Source organism: Saccopteryx leptura, chromosome 3, assembly GCF_036850995.1.
Source record: "Saccopteryx leptura isolate mSacLep1 chromosome 3, mSacLep1_pri_phased_curated, whole genome shotgun sequence".
Lineage (NCBI taxonomy): Eukaryota > Metazoa > Chordata > Mammalia > Chiroptera > Emballonuridae > Saccopteryx > Saccopteryx leptura.
This window is the reverse complement of record NC_089505.1, coordinates 148,970,886-148,985,627: the sequence shown is the minus strand read 5'-3', so window position 1 is coordinate 148,985,627 and position 14,742 is coordinate 148,970,886. Positions and strand designations below refer to the sequence as shown.

The window sequence follows — 14,742 nt, the reverse complement described above, 5'->3', positions numbered from 1 at the left end:
TAAAATCAGACAAGAATTTTCTGAAGAATAGTGGTCTACATGATTGATGAGTGTGTAGTGAGCACCCATTAAATTTGTTTTGCTTTCCTAAAGAGTAAAGAAGGATGTAGTATGCATATGAGAATTGTTTGAAGGTGCACCAGATATAAGCTGGTTGATCTTTCTAAATATCAGAAGTGAGGGTCTTTGATTTAGCCAAAAACAATTTGGTAAAAAACAGCCTGGTTGAAATGCAATTGAGTTAGAATAATGACTTGGTTGAAAATGATTATCCTTAGAATAAGAGTTTCTCATGAACTATTGTTAGAATCAGAAATTAGTACTATTGTGAAAGCAATATGGAAATATCTGTCAATATATTTTTTATTAAATTTAATGCAGTGACATTGATAAATCAGGGTACATATGTTGAGAGAAAACATCTCCAGATTATTTTGACATTTGATTATACTGCATACCCCTCACCCAAAGTCAAATTGTCTTCCGTCACCTTCTATCTGGTTCTCTTTGTGCCTCTCCCCTCCCCCACCTCCTCTCTCTCCTTCCTCGCCCCATCCCCTCCCCCTGTTACCATCACATTTTTGTCCATGTCTCTGAGTCTCATTTTTATGCCCCATCTATGTATGGATTCATATAGTTCTTAGTTTTTTTCTGATTTACTTATTTCACTTCGTATAATGTTATCAAGGTCCATCCATGTTATTGTAAATGATCCAGTGTCATCATTTCATATGGCTGAGTAGTATTCCATAGTATATATGTGCCAAAGCTTTTTAATCCACTCATCCTCTGATGGACACTTGGGTTGTTTTCAAATCTTCGCTATTGTGAAAATGCTGCCACAAACATGGGGGTGCATTTCTCCTTTTGGAGCAGTTCTATGGGTTCTTGGGGTATATTCCTAAAAGTGGGATAGCTGAGTCAAAAGGCAGTTCGATTTTCAATTTTTTGAGGAATCTCCATACAGTTTTCCACAGAGGCTGCACCAGTCTGCACTCCCACCAGCAGTGCAGGAGGGTTCACTTTTCTCCACATCCTCGCCAGCATTTATTCTGTGTTGTTTTGTTGATGAGCACCATTCTGACTGGTGTGAGGTGGTATCTCATTGTGGTTTCTAATTTGCATTTCTCTAATGATTAGTGATGTTGAGCATTTTTTCATATGCCTATTGGCCATCTGTATGTCCTCTTTGGAGAAGTGTCTATTCATTTCTTTTGTCCATTTTTTGATTGGATTTTTTGTCTTCCTGGTGTTGAGATTTACAAGTTCTTGAATTTTGCTAGATTTTTTTTTTTTTTTTGTATTTTTCTGAAGCTGGAAACAGGGAGGCAGTCAGACAGACTCCCGCATGTGCCCGACTGGGATCCACCCGGCACGCCCACCAGGGGGCGACACTCTGCCCATCCGGGGCGTCGCTCTGTCGCGACCAGAGCCACTCTAGCGCCTGGGGCAGAGACGAAGGAACCATCCCCAGCACCCGGGCCATCTTTTGCTCCAATGGAGCCTCGGCTGCGGGAGGGGAAGAGAGAGACAGAGAGGAAGGAGAGGGGGAGGGGTGGAGAAGCAGATGGGCGCCTCTCCTGTGTGCCCTGGCCGGGAATCAAACCTGGGACTTCCACACGCCAGGCCGACGCTCTACCACTGAGCCAACAGGCCAGGGCGAGATTTACAATTTCTTTATAAATATTGGTTATTAACCCCTTATCAGACGTATTGTCAAATATGTTCTCCCATTGTGTAGTTTGTCTTTTTATTCTCTTCTTATTGTCTTTAGCTGTGCAAAAAATTTTTAGTTTGATAAAGTCCCATTTGTTTATCCTGTCTTTTATTTCACTTCCCCATGAAGATAAATCGGCAAATATATCGCTGTGAGAAGGGTTGGAGAGCTTACTGCCTATGTTTTCTTCCAAGATGCTTATGGTTTCACAACTTACATTTAAGTCCTTTATCCATTTTGAGTTTATTTTTGTGAGTGGTGTAAGTTGGTGGTCTAGTTTCATTTTTTTGCAGGTAGCTGTCCAATTTTTCCAACACTATTTATTAAAGAGGCTGTCTTAACTCCATTGCATGCTGTTACCTCCTTTGTCGATATCAGTTGTCCATAGAGCTGTAGGTTTATTTCTGGGTTCTCTGTTCTGTTCCATTGATCTATATGCCTGTTCTTATGCCAGTACCAGGCTGTTTTGAGTACAATGGCCTTGTAGTATAACTTGATATCAGGAAGTGTGATACCTCCCACTTTATTTATATTTTTTAAGATTGCTGATGCTATTCATGTTCTTTTTTGGTTCCATATAAATATTTGGAATATGTGATCTATATCTTTGAAGTATGTCATTGGTACTTTAATTGGTATTGCATTGAATTTATAGATTGCTTTGGGTAATATAGACATTTTAAATTATGTTTATTCTTCCTAACCATGAGAACAGTATATGCTTCCAGTTGTTTATATCTTCCTTGATTTCTTTTATCAATGTTTTATAATTTTCCGAGTACAAATCTTTAGTCTCCTTGATTAAATGTACTCCTAGGTACTTTATTTTTTGGTTGTAATAGTGAAGGGGATTGTTTCCTTAATTTCTCTTTCTGACTGTTCATTGTTGGAGTATAAAAATGCCTCTGATTTCTGAGTATTAATTTTATATCCTGCCACTTTGCTGAATTCATTTATCAGGTCCAGTAGTTTTTTGACTGAGACTTTAGGGTTTTCTATATACAATATCATATCATCTGCAAATAATGATAGCTTTACTTCTTCTTTTCCAACTTGAATGCCTTTTATTTATTCTTCTTGTCTGATTGTGGTGGCTCGGACTTCCAGGACTATGTTGAATGAGTGGTGAAAGGGGGCACCCCTGCCTTGTTCCTGATCTTAAGGAGATTGCTTTTAATTTTTGCCCATTGAGTATGATGTTGGCTGTGGGTTTGTCATAGATGGTTTTTATCATGTTGAGGTATGTTCCCTGTATTCTCACTTTGCTGAGAGTTTTGATCATGAACGGGTGCTGGATTTTGTCAAATGCTTTTTCTGCATCTATTAAAATTATCATGTGGTTTTTTTCCTTCCTTTTGTTTATGTGATGAATCACATTGATTTGTGAATATTGTACCAGCCTTGCCTCCCCAAAATAAATCCCACTTGATCATGGTGTATGATTTTTTTCCATATATTGTTGGATTTGGTTTGCTAATAATTTGTTGAGGATTTTAGCATCTATATTCATCAGGGGTATTGGTCTGTAATTTTCTTTCTTTGTGTTGTCTTTGCCTGGTTTTGGAATCAGAATTATGCTCGCCTCCTAAAAGGAGCTTGGAAGTCTTCCTTCCTCTTGAATTTTTTGAAATAGCTTGAGGAGGATAGGAGTTAGTTCTTCTTTGAATATTTGGTAGAATTCACTTGTGAAGCTATCAGGCCCAGGACTTTTCTTTGTTGGGAGTTTTTTGATAACTGTTTTGATCTCATTTGGTATAATCGGTCTGTTTAGGTTTTCTGATTCTTCCAGATTGATTTTTGGAAGATTGTATGTTTCAAAGAATTTGTCCATTTCATGTAGGTTGTCTAGCTTTTTGGCATACATTTCTTCATAGTATTTTCTTACAATATTTTGTATTTCTGTTGTGTCAGTTGTTATTTCTCCACTCTCATTTCTAATTTTATTTATTTGAGTCCTCTCTCTTTTTTTCTTGGTGTGTCTAGTTAAAGGTTCATCGATCTTGTTTACCTTTTCAAAGAACCAGCTCCTAGTTTCATTGATCCTCTGTATTGTTTCTTTAGCCTCTATGTCATTTATTTCTGCTCTGATCTATTATTTCCTTCCTTCTACTACATTTGGGCTTTACTTGCTGTTCTTTTTCTAGTTCTTTTATATGCAGGGTTAAGTTGTTTATTTGAGCTTTTTCTAGTTTCTTAAAGTGTGCCTGTAGTGCTATGAACTTCTTTCTCAGTACTGCTTTTGCTGTGTCCCATAGATTTTGAGTTGTTGTATGCTCATTGACATTTGTTTCTAGGAATTTTTAAATTTCTTAATCTATTCATTATTTAACAACTTGCTATTTAGTTTCCATGTGTTTGTGAGTTTTTGAGCTTTTCTGTTGTGGTTCATTTCTAGTTTCATGCCATTGTGATCAGAGAAAGTGCTTGATACGATTTCAATCTTCTTAAATTTGTTGAGAGCACTTCTGTGCCCTAACATGTGGTCTATCCTAGAGAATGTACCATGAGCACTTGAAAAAAATGTATATTCTTCTGCTTTAGGGTGAAAGGTTCTGAAGATATCTATTAAATCGAGTTGATCTAGTGTGTCCTTTAAGACTGCTGTTTCTTTGTTAATTTTCTTTCTTGAGGATCTATCTAGTGATGTTAGTGGGGTATTGAAATTCCCTACTATTATAATATTGCTGTTGATCTCGCCCTTTAAATCCATCAAAGTCTGCTTTATATATTTAGGTGCTCCCATATTAGGTGCATAGATATTTATAACGGTTATATCTTCCTGTTGGATTGCTCCCTTTATCATTATGTAATGACCTTCTTTATCTCTTACTATAGTCCTTGTTTTAAAGTCCATTTTGTCTGATATAAGTATTGCTACCCCAGTTTTTTTTTCATTTCCATTTGCATAAAATATTTTTTTCCATCCTTTTACCTTCAGTCTATGTGCATCTTTTGTTTTAAGGTGTGTCTCTTGTAGACAGCATATGTACAGGTCCTGTATTCTTATCCATGCAGCTACCCTATGTCTTTTGATCGGATCATTTAATCCATTTACATTTAAGATTATTATTGATATGTAATTGTTTATTGCCATTTTATTCTTTAAAACTGTATTTCTCTTTTGCTATATTCTTTTTCTCCTTTGATATGTTTACAACAGGCCCCTTAGCATTTCTTGCAGCGTTGGTTTGATTGTAGTAGATTCCTTGAGTTTTATTTTATTTTTTTTGTCTGGAAAGCTTTTTATTTCTCCTTCAATTTTAAACGATAGCCTTGCTGGATAAAGTAGTCTTGGTTGTAGGCTCTTGTTCTGCATTACTTTGAATATTTCTTGCCATTCCCTTCTGGCCTTAAGTGTTTCTGTTGAGAAGTTAGAAGTCATCCTTATGGGGGCTCCTTTGTTGGTGATAGTCTTTTTTTGTCTAGAAGCTTTTAATATTATCTCTTTATCACTTAGGTTTGGTATTTTAATTATGATGTTTCTTGGTGTTGATTTCTTTGGGTTTCTCTTTAATGGAGTTCTCTGTGCTTCTTGAACATGTGAGATGTTTTCCTGCCTTACTTGAGGGAAGTTTTCAGCTATGACATGTTTGAACAAAATCTCTATTCCTTGTTCTTTCTCTTCTTCTTCAGGAACCCCTATGATGCAAATATTATTTCTCTTCATGTTGTCACAGAATTCTCTTAGAGTTTCCTCCGACTTTTTGTGTCTCTTTTCTTTTTTCTGCTCTGCTTTCGTGCCTTTATTTATCTTGTCCTCTAACTCACTGATTCAATTCTCAGCTTCATTCATCCTGCTTTTAATTCCTTCCATTGTGTTCTTTATTTCTGATATTGTATTTGTCATTTCTGACTGATTCTTTTTTATTATTTCAATGTCCTTTTTTATATTTTCTATCTCTTTATTTAGGTGTTCGTAATGACCATCTATTGTTGTCCTAATATCTTTGAGCATCCTAACAATCATTATTTTAAACTCTGCATCTGGTAATTTGGTTATATCTGACTCATTCAGGTCCTTTTCTGGGGATTTCTCTTGATTTATTTGTGTTGCATTTCTTTGCTTTCTCATTTTGTCTGTGTAAAAGAAGGTTTTGGCCACTGGAGTCCACTGGGTGTGGCCTCTGTGTTCCCTATGTGCAGTTTGTCTGCAGGCCTGCCACCCCCTCTGCTGTTGCTGCCTAGGGCGTTCAGGTATGGGCATTGTGGGTGCCTGCCAACTGGGGCTGTTGCTGTGGTCTCCATCTCTCCTCCACGGGAGTGGCTGTGATCACGTGTTCAGGTGTACAAGCCTCAGTGGCCTTGGCCTTCGCCCCGCCCCCACGGGTAGCATTATGCTCACCCTGAGGGCAGGGGTGAGCATCTTTGCTCAGCTGTGGGTCTCCGCCTGATTCCAGGCTTTTGCCCTGCCCCTGCAAGAGGAGCCCGCTCGTGGGATGGCTGCAAGCCTTGCCTCCACAGGCTGGGCAGGACTGCGTGCCCATGCTCAGTAGCGGGACTCCGCCTGTTCTGGGCTTTTGGCTCCACCCCTGTGGGAGGAACCTGCTCCCAAGTCAGGCCACAAGCCTGGGTTCCGCAGGTGGGGCAGGGCTTTGTTCCTGCACCCTTGCTGAAGGGCGGGTCTCCCCCACTTCCGGGGCTCCTGCCCTTTCCCCACAGGCTGGATTATAGATGGCCCGCAGCTGGGCTTGACCATTTTTGCATGTCCCCTCCTCCCCAGCTGGGCAAGACCGAGCTCACACCTGGGCCTCAGTGGTGGCCAGCTGGCTTCCGCCCTTGACAACAGAACTGCGCTTCTGTGTCCCGCCGCCGCCTGCCCTCCAGCGAGCCCTCATCCGTGTGGGTGGGAGCCCTGCAACTCAGACCCTAAGACTCACTACTGTATTTCCGAAAGCTCCCTCCTTCTAAACGATTCTGCTCTGAGTGCCACGGGAGAGCTTGTTTGTCTGGTGTCCTGCTTCCTTTTGCTGGTATTGCTGTTTCCAGGGGAAATATTCACTTCAGATTTGGGGAATGACTTGTCCCAGAGGTTAGGGTGGCTGTCTCCCAAAATGTTTCTCCCTGTGCCTCCTAGATTACACTCTCTTACTGCTACTCCAGTCCTCTCCTCTCTCCCTGTCCCCTGGAGCCCCAGGTGAGTGGTTGTGAGAGAGGTGTTCTGCACGGTCCCTTTAAGTAGAATCTTGGGTCTGAGAAATCAGTCTCTTTCTCACAAACAGTATCCTGACTTATTTCCAGCTAAATACTGTCTTTATGCCTCTTCTGGGCTCACGGGCTGCAGGCTGGTGCTTTGTCCCTGGGACTCAGGACGCTCCCCTCTCTGCTAAACTCACTTCCTGCCACGTGAGTCTCTCCCGGCTGCTGTTTGCTCCAGGAGCTGGGCAGCCCTCTCCGCTTTTCCGCTTTTCCTACCAGTCTCAGTGTGCTTTCTTCAGTGTTCCTTGGTTGAAGAGTCCTCTTAGTTTAGTCCAAAGTTGGTTTTTCCAAATGGTGGTTCTTAAAATTAGTTTGTAATCCACTTGGTTCTGGGAGGTGGAAGTTGGTACGTCTGCCTACTCCATCGCCATCTTGTCTTTCTGTCAACATTTTAAATGACCATGTTCAAGTATTTTAACATATAGAAATTTTTCCTAAGAATACATATATACTGTATGTGCAAAGAAATAAATTTAAGAATCTTTAAATTTATAATGAACAAATGTACGATAATTAAAAATTTAATAAGGTATTGTTTTAAATGTTATAATATATTAAAGTATATCTAAAATAAGGTAGACTTATTTGTGCTGGCATGGAAAGATGTTCAAGATGCTTTAGGTTAAAAATGTGAGGGAATAAACAACATGTTCATTTAAAAAAATTATTAGACCATTTTCAAATAAGGCATGCATTTGACTGACAACTACTTAGAAATTTTAAATAAATCCCCAAACTCTAAAAGTTTTCTATTCATTTATTTCATTGTTCTTATTATTTTCATTTCTTTAATTTATATTTGTTATTGCAATATCTATATACACTACCACAGAAAAATGGAAAGTATAAGAAAAGTAAAATGGGAACATTAATAACACTTGCAACATAACCATCTAACAATTCTATACTCCTTGGTGAATATCTATTTACATCCCTCTCTATTCACATGAATGTTGTATTCAATCAAAATTTGTTCTACATATTCCTTTATTTGACTGACTTGTATTTATTTCTGATGACAAATATTTGGAGAATGACTTCCCTTTCTTAAAAATAACTTTTCACTATTTAAGCATCTCAAAAAATAACTTTTCACTATTTAAGCATCTCAAAAAATGAATAGATTCACACTATTCTTTTTGAAACCTGGTGAGGAACTATGATAAGAATAAAGCAAAATTAAGTTAAACATTCTCCAAATGATGGAATTGATGGTTCAAATAAATTGTTATTTTTCTGTGTGTGTAACCTTATATTTACATCAGTGTACGTGTATAATTATCTTGAGTAGCATTTATTCTTATGAGTTGAATTTCTGGGAGAATATAAGCTGAATAGAGTCTTTGAGTTAGCATCTGTATTTGGTAACTTGATATTATATTATCAAGAAATAGTATAAACATGGAATGGTGAAATAAATATGAAGAAAGTGCTAGCACCCCATTGTTAAGTAGACTATTCAACCTTGCTTCAAAGTAAACACTTCAAGGTTCTTGATTCTAAATTGTTTAACTATATACAGATTTCATGGGTTGTTCAGGAAAAATCTCAAAAGTACTATAAAGATGCCATCACTGGCCTGACCTGTGCTGATGCAGTGGATAAAGCATTGACCTGAAATGCTGAGGTCGCTGGTTCGAAACCCTGCACTTATCTGGTCAAGGCACATATGGGAGTTGATGCTTCCTGCTCCCCCCCCTTCTCTCCCTTTCTCTCACTCTCTCTCCTCTCTAAAATGAATAAATAGATAAATAAATAAATAAACAAACAAACAGACAGAAGAAACAAGTTTTCTAATAGCTGGAAAACAAAAAGATCTAAACAACAACAACAACAAAAAGATGACATCACTGTATATTTGGCTTAAAAATATACTTAAATAAGGTTAAAAATTCATGAAACTTTAATTTGCTATGGATACTTCAAATGGACTGGAGTGTTATGAGTTTGCCTATTTATATCAGTTGTGTTTGCATGCAATGTCAATCACACAGTCTTGTCTCTAATTTGGGGTTAAGTGAGTCACCACTTCTCTTTCACTGGCTCTTTTGTGATTATAAATGTGATTACAGGGCAAGAAGGCAATGATGAAGTTCAGGAACTCCATGGAAAATTCACAGGGAATGAATCGATATCAACTTCTGAATATTAACGGTTACATGATACCTGTTCTTCCTCCACTTCCTCCCCCGAATGGAAAAATCACAAGGGAAAATAGATCTGGAACATGGAGAAGGAGAAGACTTCGCCCAACCACTGCTCCAAATAGCTTAGAACCAATCTTTACCAGGGTGATTATGGAATCAATTTTTCTTTTATTAATTTATCAGGGATTACATTGCATTATTAATTTTCTAGATGTGCAGTAAAAGAATGTAAGAAAATCAAAGGCAAAATGACTTGCATAAAGAAATATAATACTTTTATATCTAAGCTTGAATGAATCTGAAATCAAACATGTGAGTAGTTCAGTAACTAATTTCACAATTGATAAAAAATAATTCAGTGAATCTTGCAATCATATTTAGTTTGCACTATACCCATTTTCAATTATTTCCTTTAATTTTCTCATTCAATCATGTTATAAGAAACATTTTAACATTCAATTTGTGAAACTTAGAAACTTAAAAATAACAAAAAACTTAATATATAAAATACCTTACTAAAACTTACTTTAAATGATTATTGGCAAATTACTACATAGTGTTTAGAAAAATTTATTTTCCATTGTTCTTCGAAAATATTGTACTTTGTTGTACTCATTTCCTCCACACACTGTTGAATAGTTCTAAGGCCAGTTAGACTATATATATGATATACTGCTCACAAAAATTAGGGGATATTTCAAAATAAATATGTGATAAAATATCCCCTAATTTTTGTGAGATATATATTATATATATATTATATATATGGCCTACTGGAAAGTTCTGTCCGTTTCTATCACAAGTCTCGACACGTAAGTACATGTTTATTTGGCACATGTGTGCCTCTCTATTTTTATCACTTAATGTATACATACTGACGTAGCAAATTAACTAAAACAAAGTTGATTCACGTTAGTCTTATGTGTGAAGCGATAGTGTACCCATGGCTACTGATAAAGTTCATTTACGCCACTGTAATCTTTATGAATTTCAACAAGGAAGAAATGCTACAGAAGCATGTAGAAATTTATTGAAAGTGTTTGGTGAAGGAATAATACCGACTATCACTTGTTTTTGTCCTTACAAAATTTTTTGAATGGCAAAAAATTCAAAAATGAAGCAGATATCAAACAAGCACTGGTTCAATTTTTCACATCAAAAGATAAAACATTTTTAAAAAATGGGATATACAAATTGCCCTCATGCTGGCAAGAAATCATTAATAATAATGGCAATTATATTATTTAATAAAGTTTATTAATGGTAAGAAAATTTTATATTTTGTTTTATTCCAAAAATGGACAGAACTTTCCGGTAGACCTTATATATATATATATCCACCAGAGAAATGCCCATTTGCTTCTCTACCCTCTTTCCCCTTTCCCTTTACTCTATCTCTCTCTTCCCCTCCCCCAGACAAGGCTCCATTGGAGCAAAGTTGGCCCAGGCACTGTGGATGGCTCCATGGCCTCCACCTCAGGTGCTAGAATGGCTCCGGTTGCAGCAAAGCAATGGCCCAGATGGCTAGAGCATCGCCCCCTAGTGGGCATTGCCAGGTGGATCCTAGTCAGGTGCATGCAGGAGTCTCTCTGCCTCCCTGCTTCTCACTTCAGAAAAATACAAAAAGAAAAAAATAAAGAAAGAAACAAACTATAGACTGCATGCTGGCTCTTCAAAATCAACCTCACTTTTTTTTTCTATTATTATTATGGTAATATTGGTTTATAAGATTTTATATACATATATCTATATCTATATGATATATATATCTTTCAAGAGTACATTATAATTTGATATTTGTAAATACTACATGGTGTTTACTACTGTAAGTCTAGTTACTATCCATCCTCATACAAGTGATCCCCTTCAACCATTTTGCCTTCTCCTTCATATCCATCCCCTCTAGTAAGCACCAATCTGTTATTTGTATCTATGAATTTGTTTTTGTGTTGTTTATTTGCTCTGTTATTTTAAGATTCTACTTATAAGTGAAATCATATAATATTTATCTTTCTGTGCCTGACCTTTTTCTCTTAGCACAATGTCCTCAAGGTCTGTCCATGTTATTGCAAATGGCAAGTTTTCTTTTTTTCTTATGGCTGAGTAGTATTCGTGTGTGTGTGTGTGTGTGTGTGTGTGTGTGTGTGTGTGTGAGAGAGAGAGAGAGAGAGAGAGAGAGAGAGAGAGAGACTTCTTTAATTATTCATTCATTGATAGACACTTAGGTTGTTGCCACATCTTGATTATTTCAACTAATGATTCAATGAACCTAGGGGTGCATATTTCTTTTTAAAATACTTGTATTCTTCAGATAAATACCCAGAAGTGGAATAGCTGGGTCATATAGTGTTCTAACCTTAACTTTTTGAGGAATATTTATACAGTTTTCCATATTGGCTGCACTAGTTTACATTTTCACCAACAGTGTACAAGGGTTCCCTTCACATTCTTTCCAACACTTGTAATTTAATGTCTTTTTGATAATAGCCATTCTAATAGGTGTGAGGTGATGTTTCACTGTGGTATTGATTTGCATTTCCCTGAAAATTAGTGATGTTAAACAGCTTCTCATTGCCTGTTGGCCATCTGCATGTTTTCTTTGAAAATATGGTTATTTAAATCACCTGCTCATTTTATAATTCGGTGGTTTGTTTCTGTGTTGTTGACTTGTGTGAGTTTTTTAAAATATATTTTGGATATTAGCCCTTTATCATATATTTGATTAAAAAATATCTTCTCACATTCAGTAGGTTGCCTTTTAGTTTTGTTCATGGTTTTCTGTGCTATGAAGAAGCTTTCAGTTTGATGTAATCCTATTTGTTTATATGTGGTTTTGTTTCTCTTGCCTTTGGAATCATATCCAAAAAAAAAAAAAAAATCACTAAGACAGAAGCTTATCAATGACTTTATTGTCTATTATTTTTCTCTTAGAAATTTAATGGTTTCATATGGTTTCAGGTATTACATTCAGGTCTTTAATCCATCTTGAATTATTTTTTGTATATGATATAAGATAGTGGTCTAATTTCACTCTTTTGCATGTGGCTCTCCAATTTTCCCAGCAGCATTTATTGAAGAGATGGTTCTTTCTCCATTGCATGTTCTTAGTTGCTTTGTTGTGAATTAATTGTTCATTGTATATGCAGGTTTATTTCTGAGCTCTCTATTCTGCTCCATTGATCTGTATATCTGTTTTCATATTAATGCCATACTGTTTTTGTTTGTTTGTTTGTTTTATTTTCTTTTTTTGAGATGCATATTTTATTTTATTTTTTTATTTTTTATTTTTTTAAAATTTTTATTAATTTTAATGGGGTGACATCAATAAATCAGGGTACATATATTCAAAGAAAACATGTCCAGGTTATCTTGTCGATCAATTATGTTGCATCACCCAAAGTCAGATTGTCCTCCATCACCTTCTATCTAGTTTTCTTTGTGCCCCTCCCCCTCCTCCTCCCCTTCTCCCTCCTCCCCCCCCCCCCGTTACCACCACACTCTTGTCCATGTCTCTTGGTCTCGTTTTTATGTCCCACCAATGTATGGAATCATGCAGTTCTTTCTTTTTCTGATTTACTTATTTCACTCTGTATAATGTTATCAAGATCCCACCATTTTGTTGTAAATGATCCAATGTCATCATTTCTTATGGCTGAGTAGTATACCATAGTGTATATGTGCCACATCTTCTTTATCCAGTCTTCTATTTTTTTTTTTTTACAGTGATTAAGGCCTTTAAGCAAGCTCTTGGCCAATACAGCAAAAATCCATAAAAGAGTAGTGTCCTTAACATGTTCACCAAGTCCAAGTTGGCATCATTCCAAATCCCTGAAAATGCAACCCAATCCCCGTTCAGTCTGTTAGGAGCTGTCACAAGGAGCAGGAGTCCAGGAAAAGACCACATCCAGAAAAAGTCTGCATAGTGCCATACTGTTTTGATTACTATAGCTTTGTAGTGTAGTTTGAAACCAGGAAGCATGATACCTCCAGCTGTTTGGGTTTAAATTTAAAGTTTGTTTTTTAAATTGTTTATTTTAGTTCTGTGAAAAATGCCATTATAACCAACCTCATTCTTGATTTACTCTTTATCTGCATCTTACTTTCAGCATCTGTCCTCACCAATAACTTTCTAAAAAAATTGAGACTATATATCTTGTGCTTGCTCAAATTTCCTCCCTTTTCTTCTATTTTCACCAATACTCTTCTTTTGTTACCATCTCTGACAAAGCATTGTATTCCTTATCTCTGAGCTCACACTTTGCCTTATGTCCTTGATTTTATCCTTTTCCATTACCCATGGCACCTAACACTGCCATTCTCCTCTATGATTTGTATTTTCATTCTCTCTCTAATAACCATCTCTGTCTCAAAATACCTAGGCCTTATATAAAGTAACAAAATCCTTTCCTCACATTCTGTAGCCTTAGACTTCTGTTTTACCCTTTCTTACTGCAAAGTTCTCTAAAGAATAGGTTACTGTTACCCAGGCAAGTCAGCTTATAACAACAAAGGTTTATTTCTTGTTCTCATTATTATCTTCTGTCGGTCAGCTGCAATTCTGGGACCTAGACTTGAGAAGTTTACCCTGTCTGGGGTATGTTGGCCTCGTGGACGGCAGACCCATGGAATGTTTTTAAGATTCCACTCAGAACTGACACGTGTCACTTGCATTTGAACTCCAGTACCAAACCTGACATTAACAGAGTGAGACATATCATCCTTTCACAGATAGGGGCAGTGAGTATTTGGAGCAATAAAAGAATCTACTACAATTACCAACTTATTTGGAATCCTTTGCCTGCTGGTACTGGTCTCCACCAGGCCAACAAACATGCTGTCTTGAAGGATGTGGCCCCCACTTAGCAAATATAGTGACTTCCTCATCATCCTCACTTGGTGGCAACATTTGATTTCCTGATGTTGAAACATAATTACCAGGTAAACTCTACCTGTTCATACTTTTAAAAATGTTTAAATGTCTCATAAACCCTAAGAATATATAAAAATCTATATGTAGAAGTTAACAATAATTAGGCAAATTCCCATGTTTATACTGTTACCTCTTGACAAAGTAGAACAGTGCTGCCATTTTATGAGCCTCCTAGTCCTGAGCCATCACAACCCATATTGCTTCTCAGAGGAACTACCATACTAACATCTGTGTTAGCTGAGTCCTTGCTTTTCTTTGGAGTTCTGTCACGTTTAGAACTTCAGAAATAAGCCAAAACCTAACATTGCAACAAACGGATAATATTTCTAGCAGAAACTAAGCTGAATAGAGGTTTTGAATCACAGTCTGAGGCTATTTTATATACAGTATGTATAGTTTTAAGTGCCCCTTTTGGGAAAGTCAGTGAAGCCAGGTTATGAGTGTGTCCTAAGAAAATAAGGGCTCAACAGAGTCAGGGCATCTAGGGAGGTCCTTGTGTGGGCTAGCCAGTGAACATCAACATTACATGGCTGGGTGAATAAGCTTCTTCTCACAAAGGAGAGAGCAGCAACTTCTCCATCCTGTGGTCCTGACAGGTGAAGCACAGATCAGCATCTGAGGCAGCTTCCCTTGGGCTTCTGCGTTGAGGTTAGAAACGAAGCATGGTGTCTGTCTTCTGGCTTTGACAACCCTTGGCTTGTATGTCTCTTGAATCACAAGGTTTCAGTTTACACTGGTTTAAAAAAACAAAA

General features: G+C 37.1%; 1 protein-coding gene across 2 annotated transcripts in view; it reads left to right on the top strand.

Annotated features, from left to right (window-relative positions):
- The window catches only part of ERICH3 (glutamate rich 3), a 147,072-nt gene that overhangs the window by 51,472 nt on the left and 80,858 nt on the right, over nucleotides 1-14,742 (top strand). For both annotated transcript variants that reach the window (XM_066376572.1, XM_066376573.1), the window contains one exon: nucleotides 8,986-9,204. In XM_066376572.1, coding sequence (XP_066232669.1) covers nucleotides 8,986-9,204 — 219 coding nt within the window. The remainder of the gene's footprint in view (nucleotides 1-8,985; nucleotides 9,205-14,742) is intronic.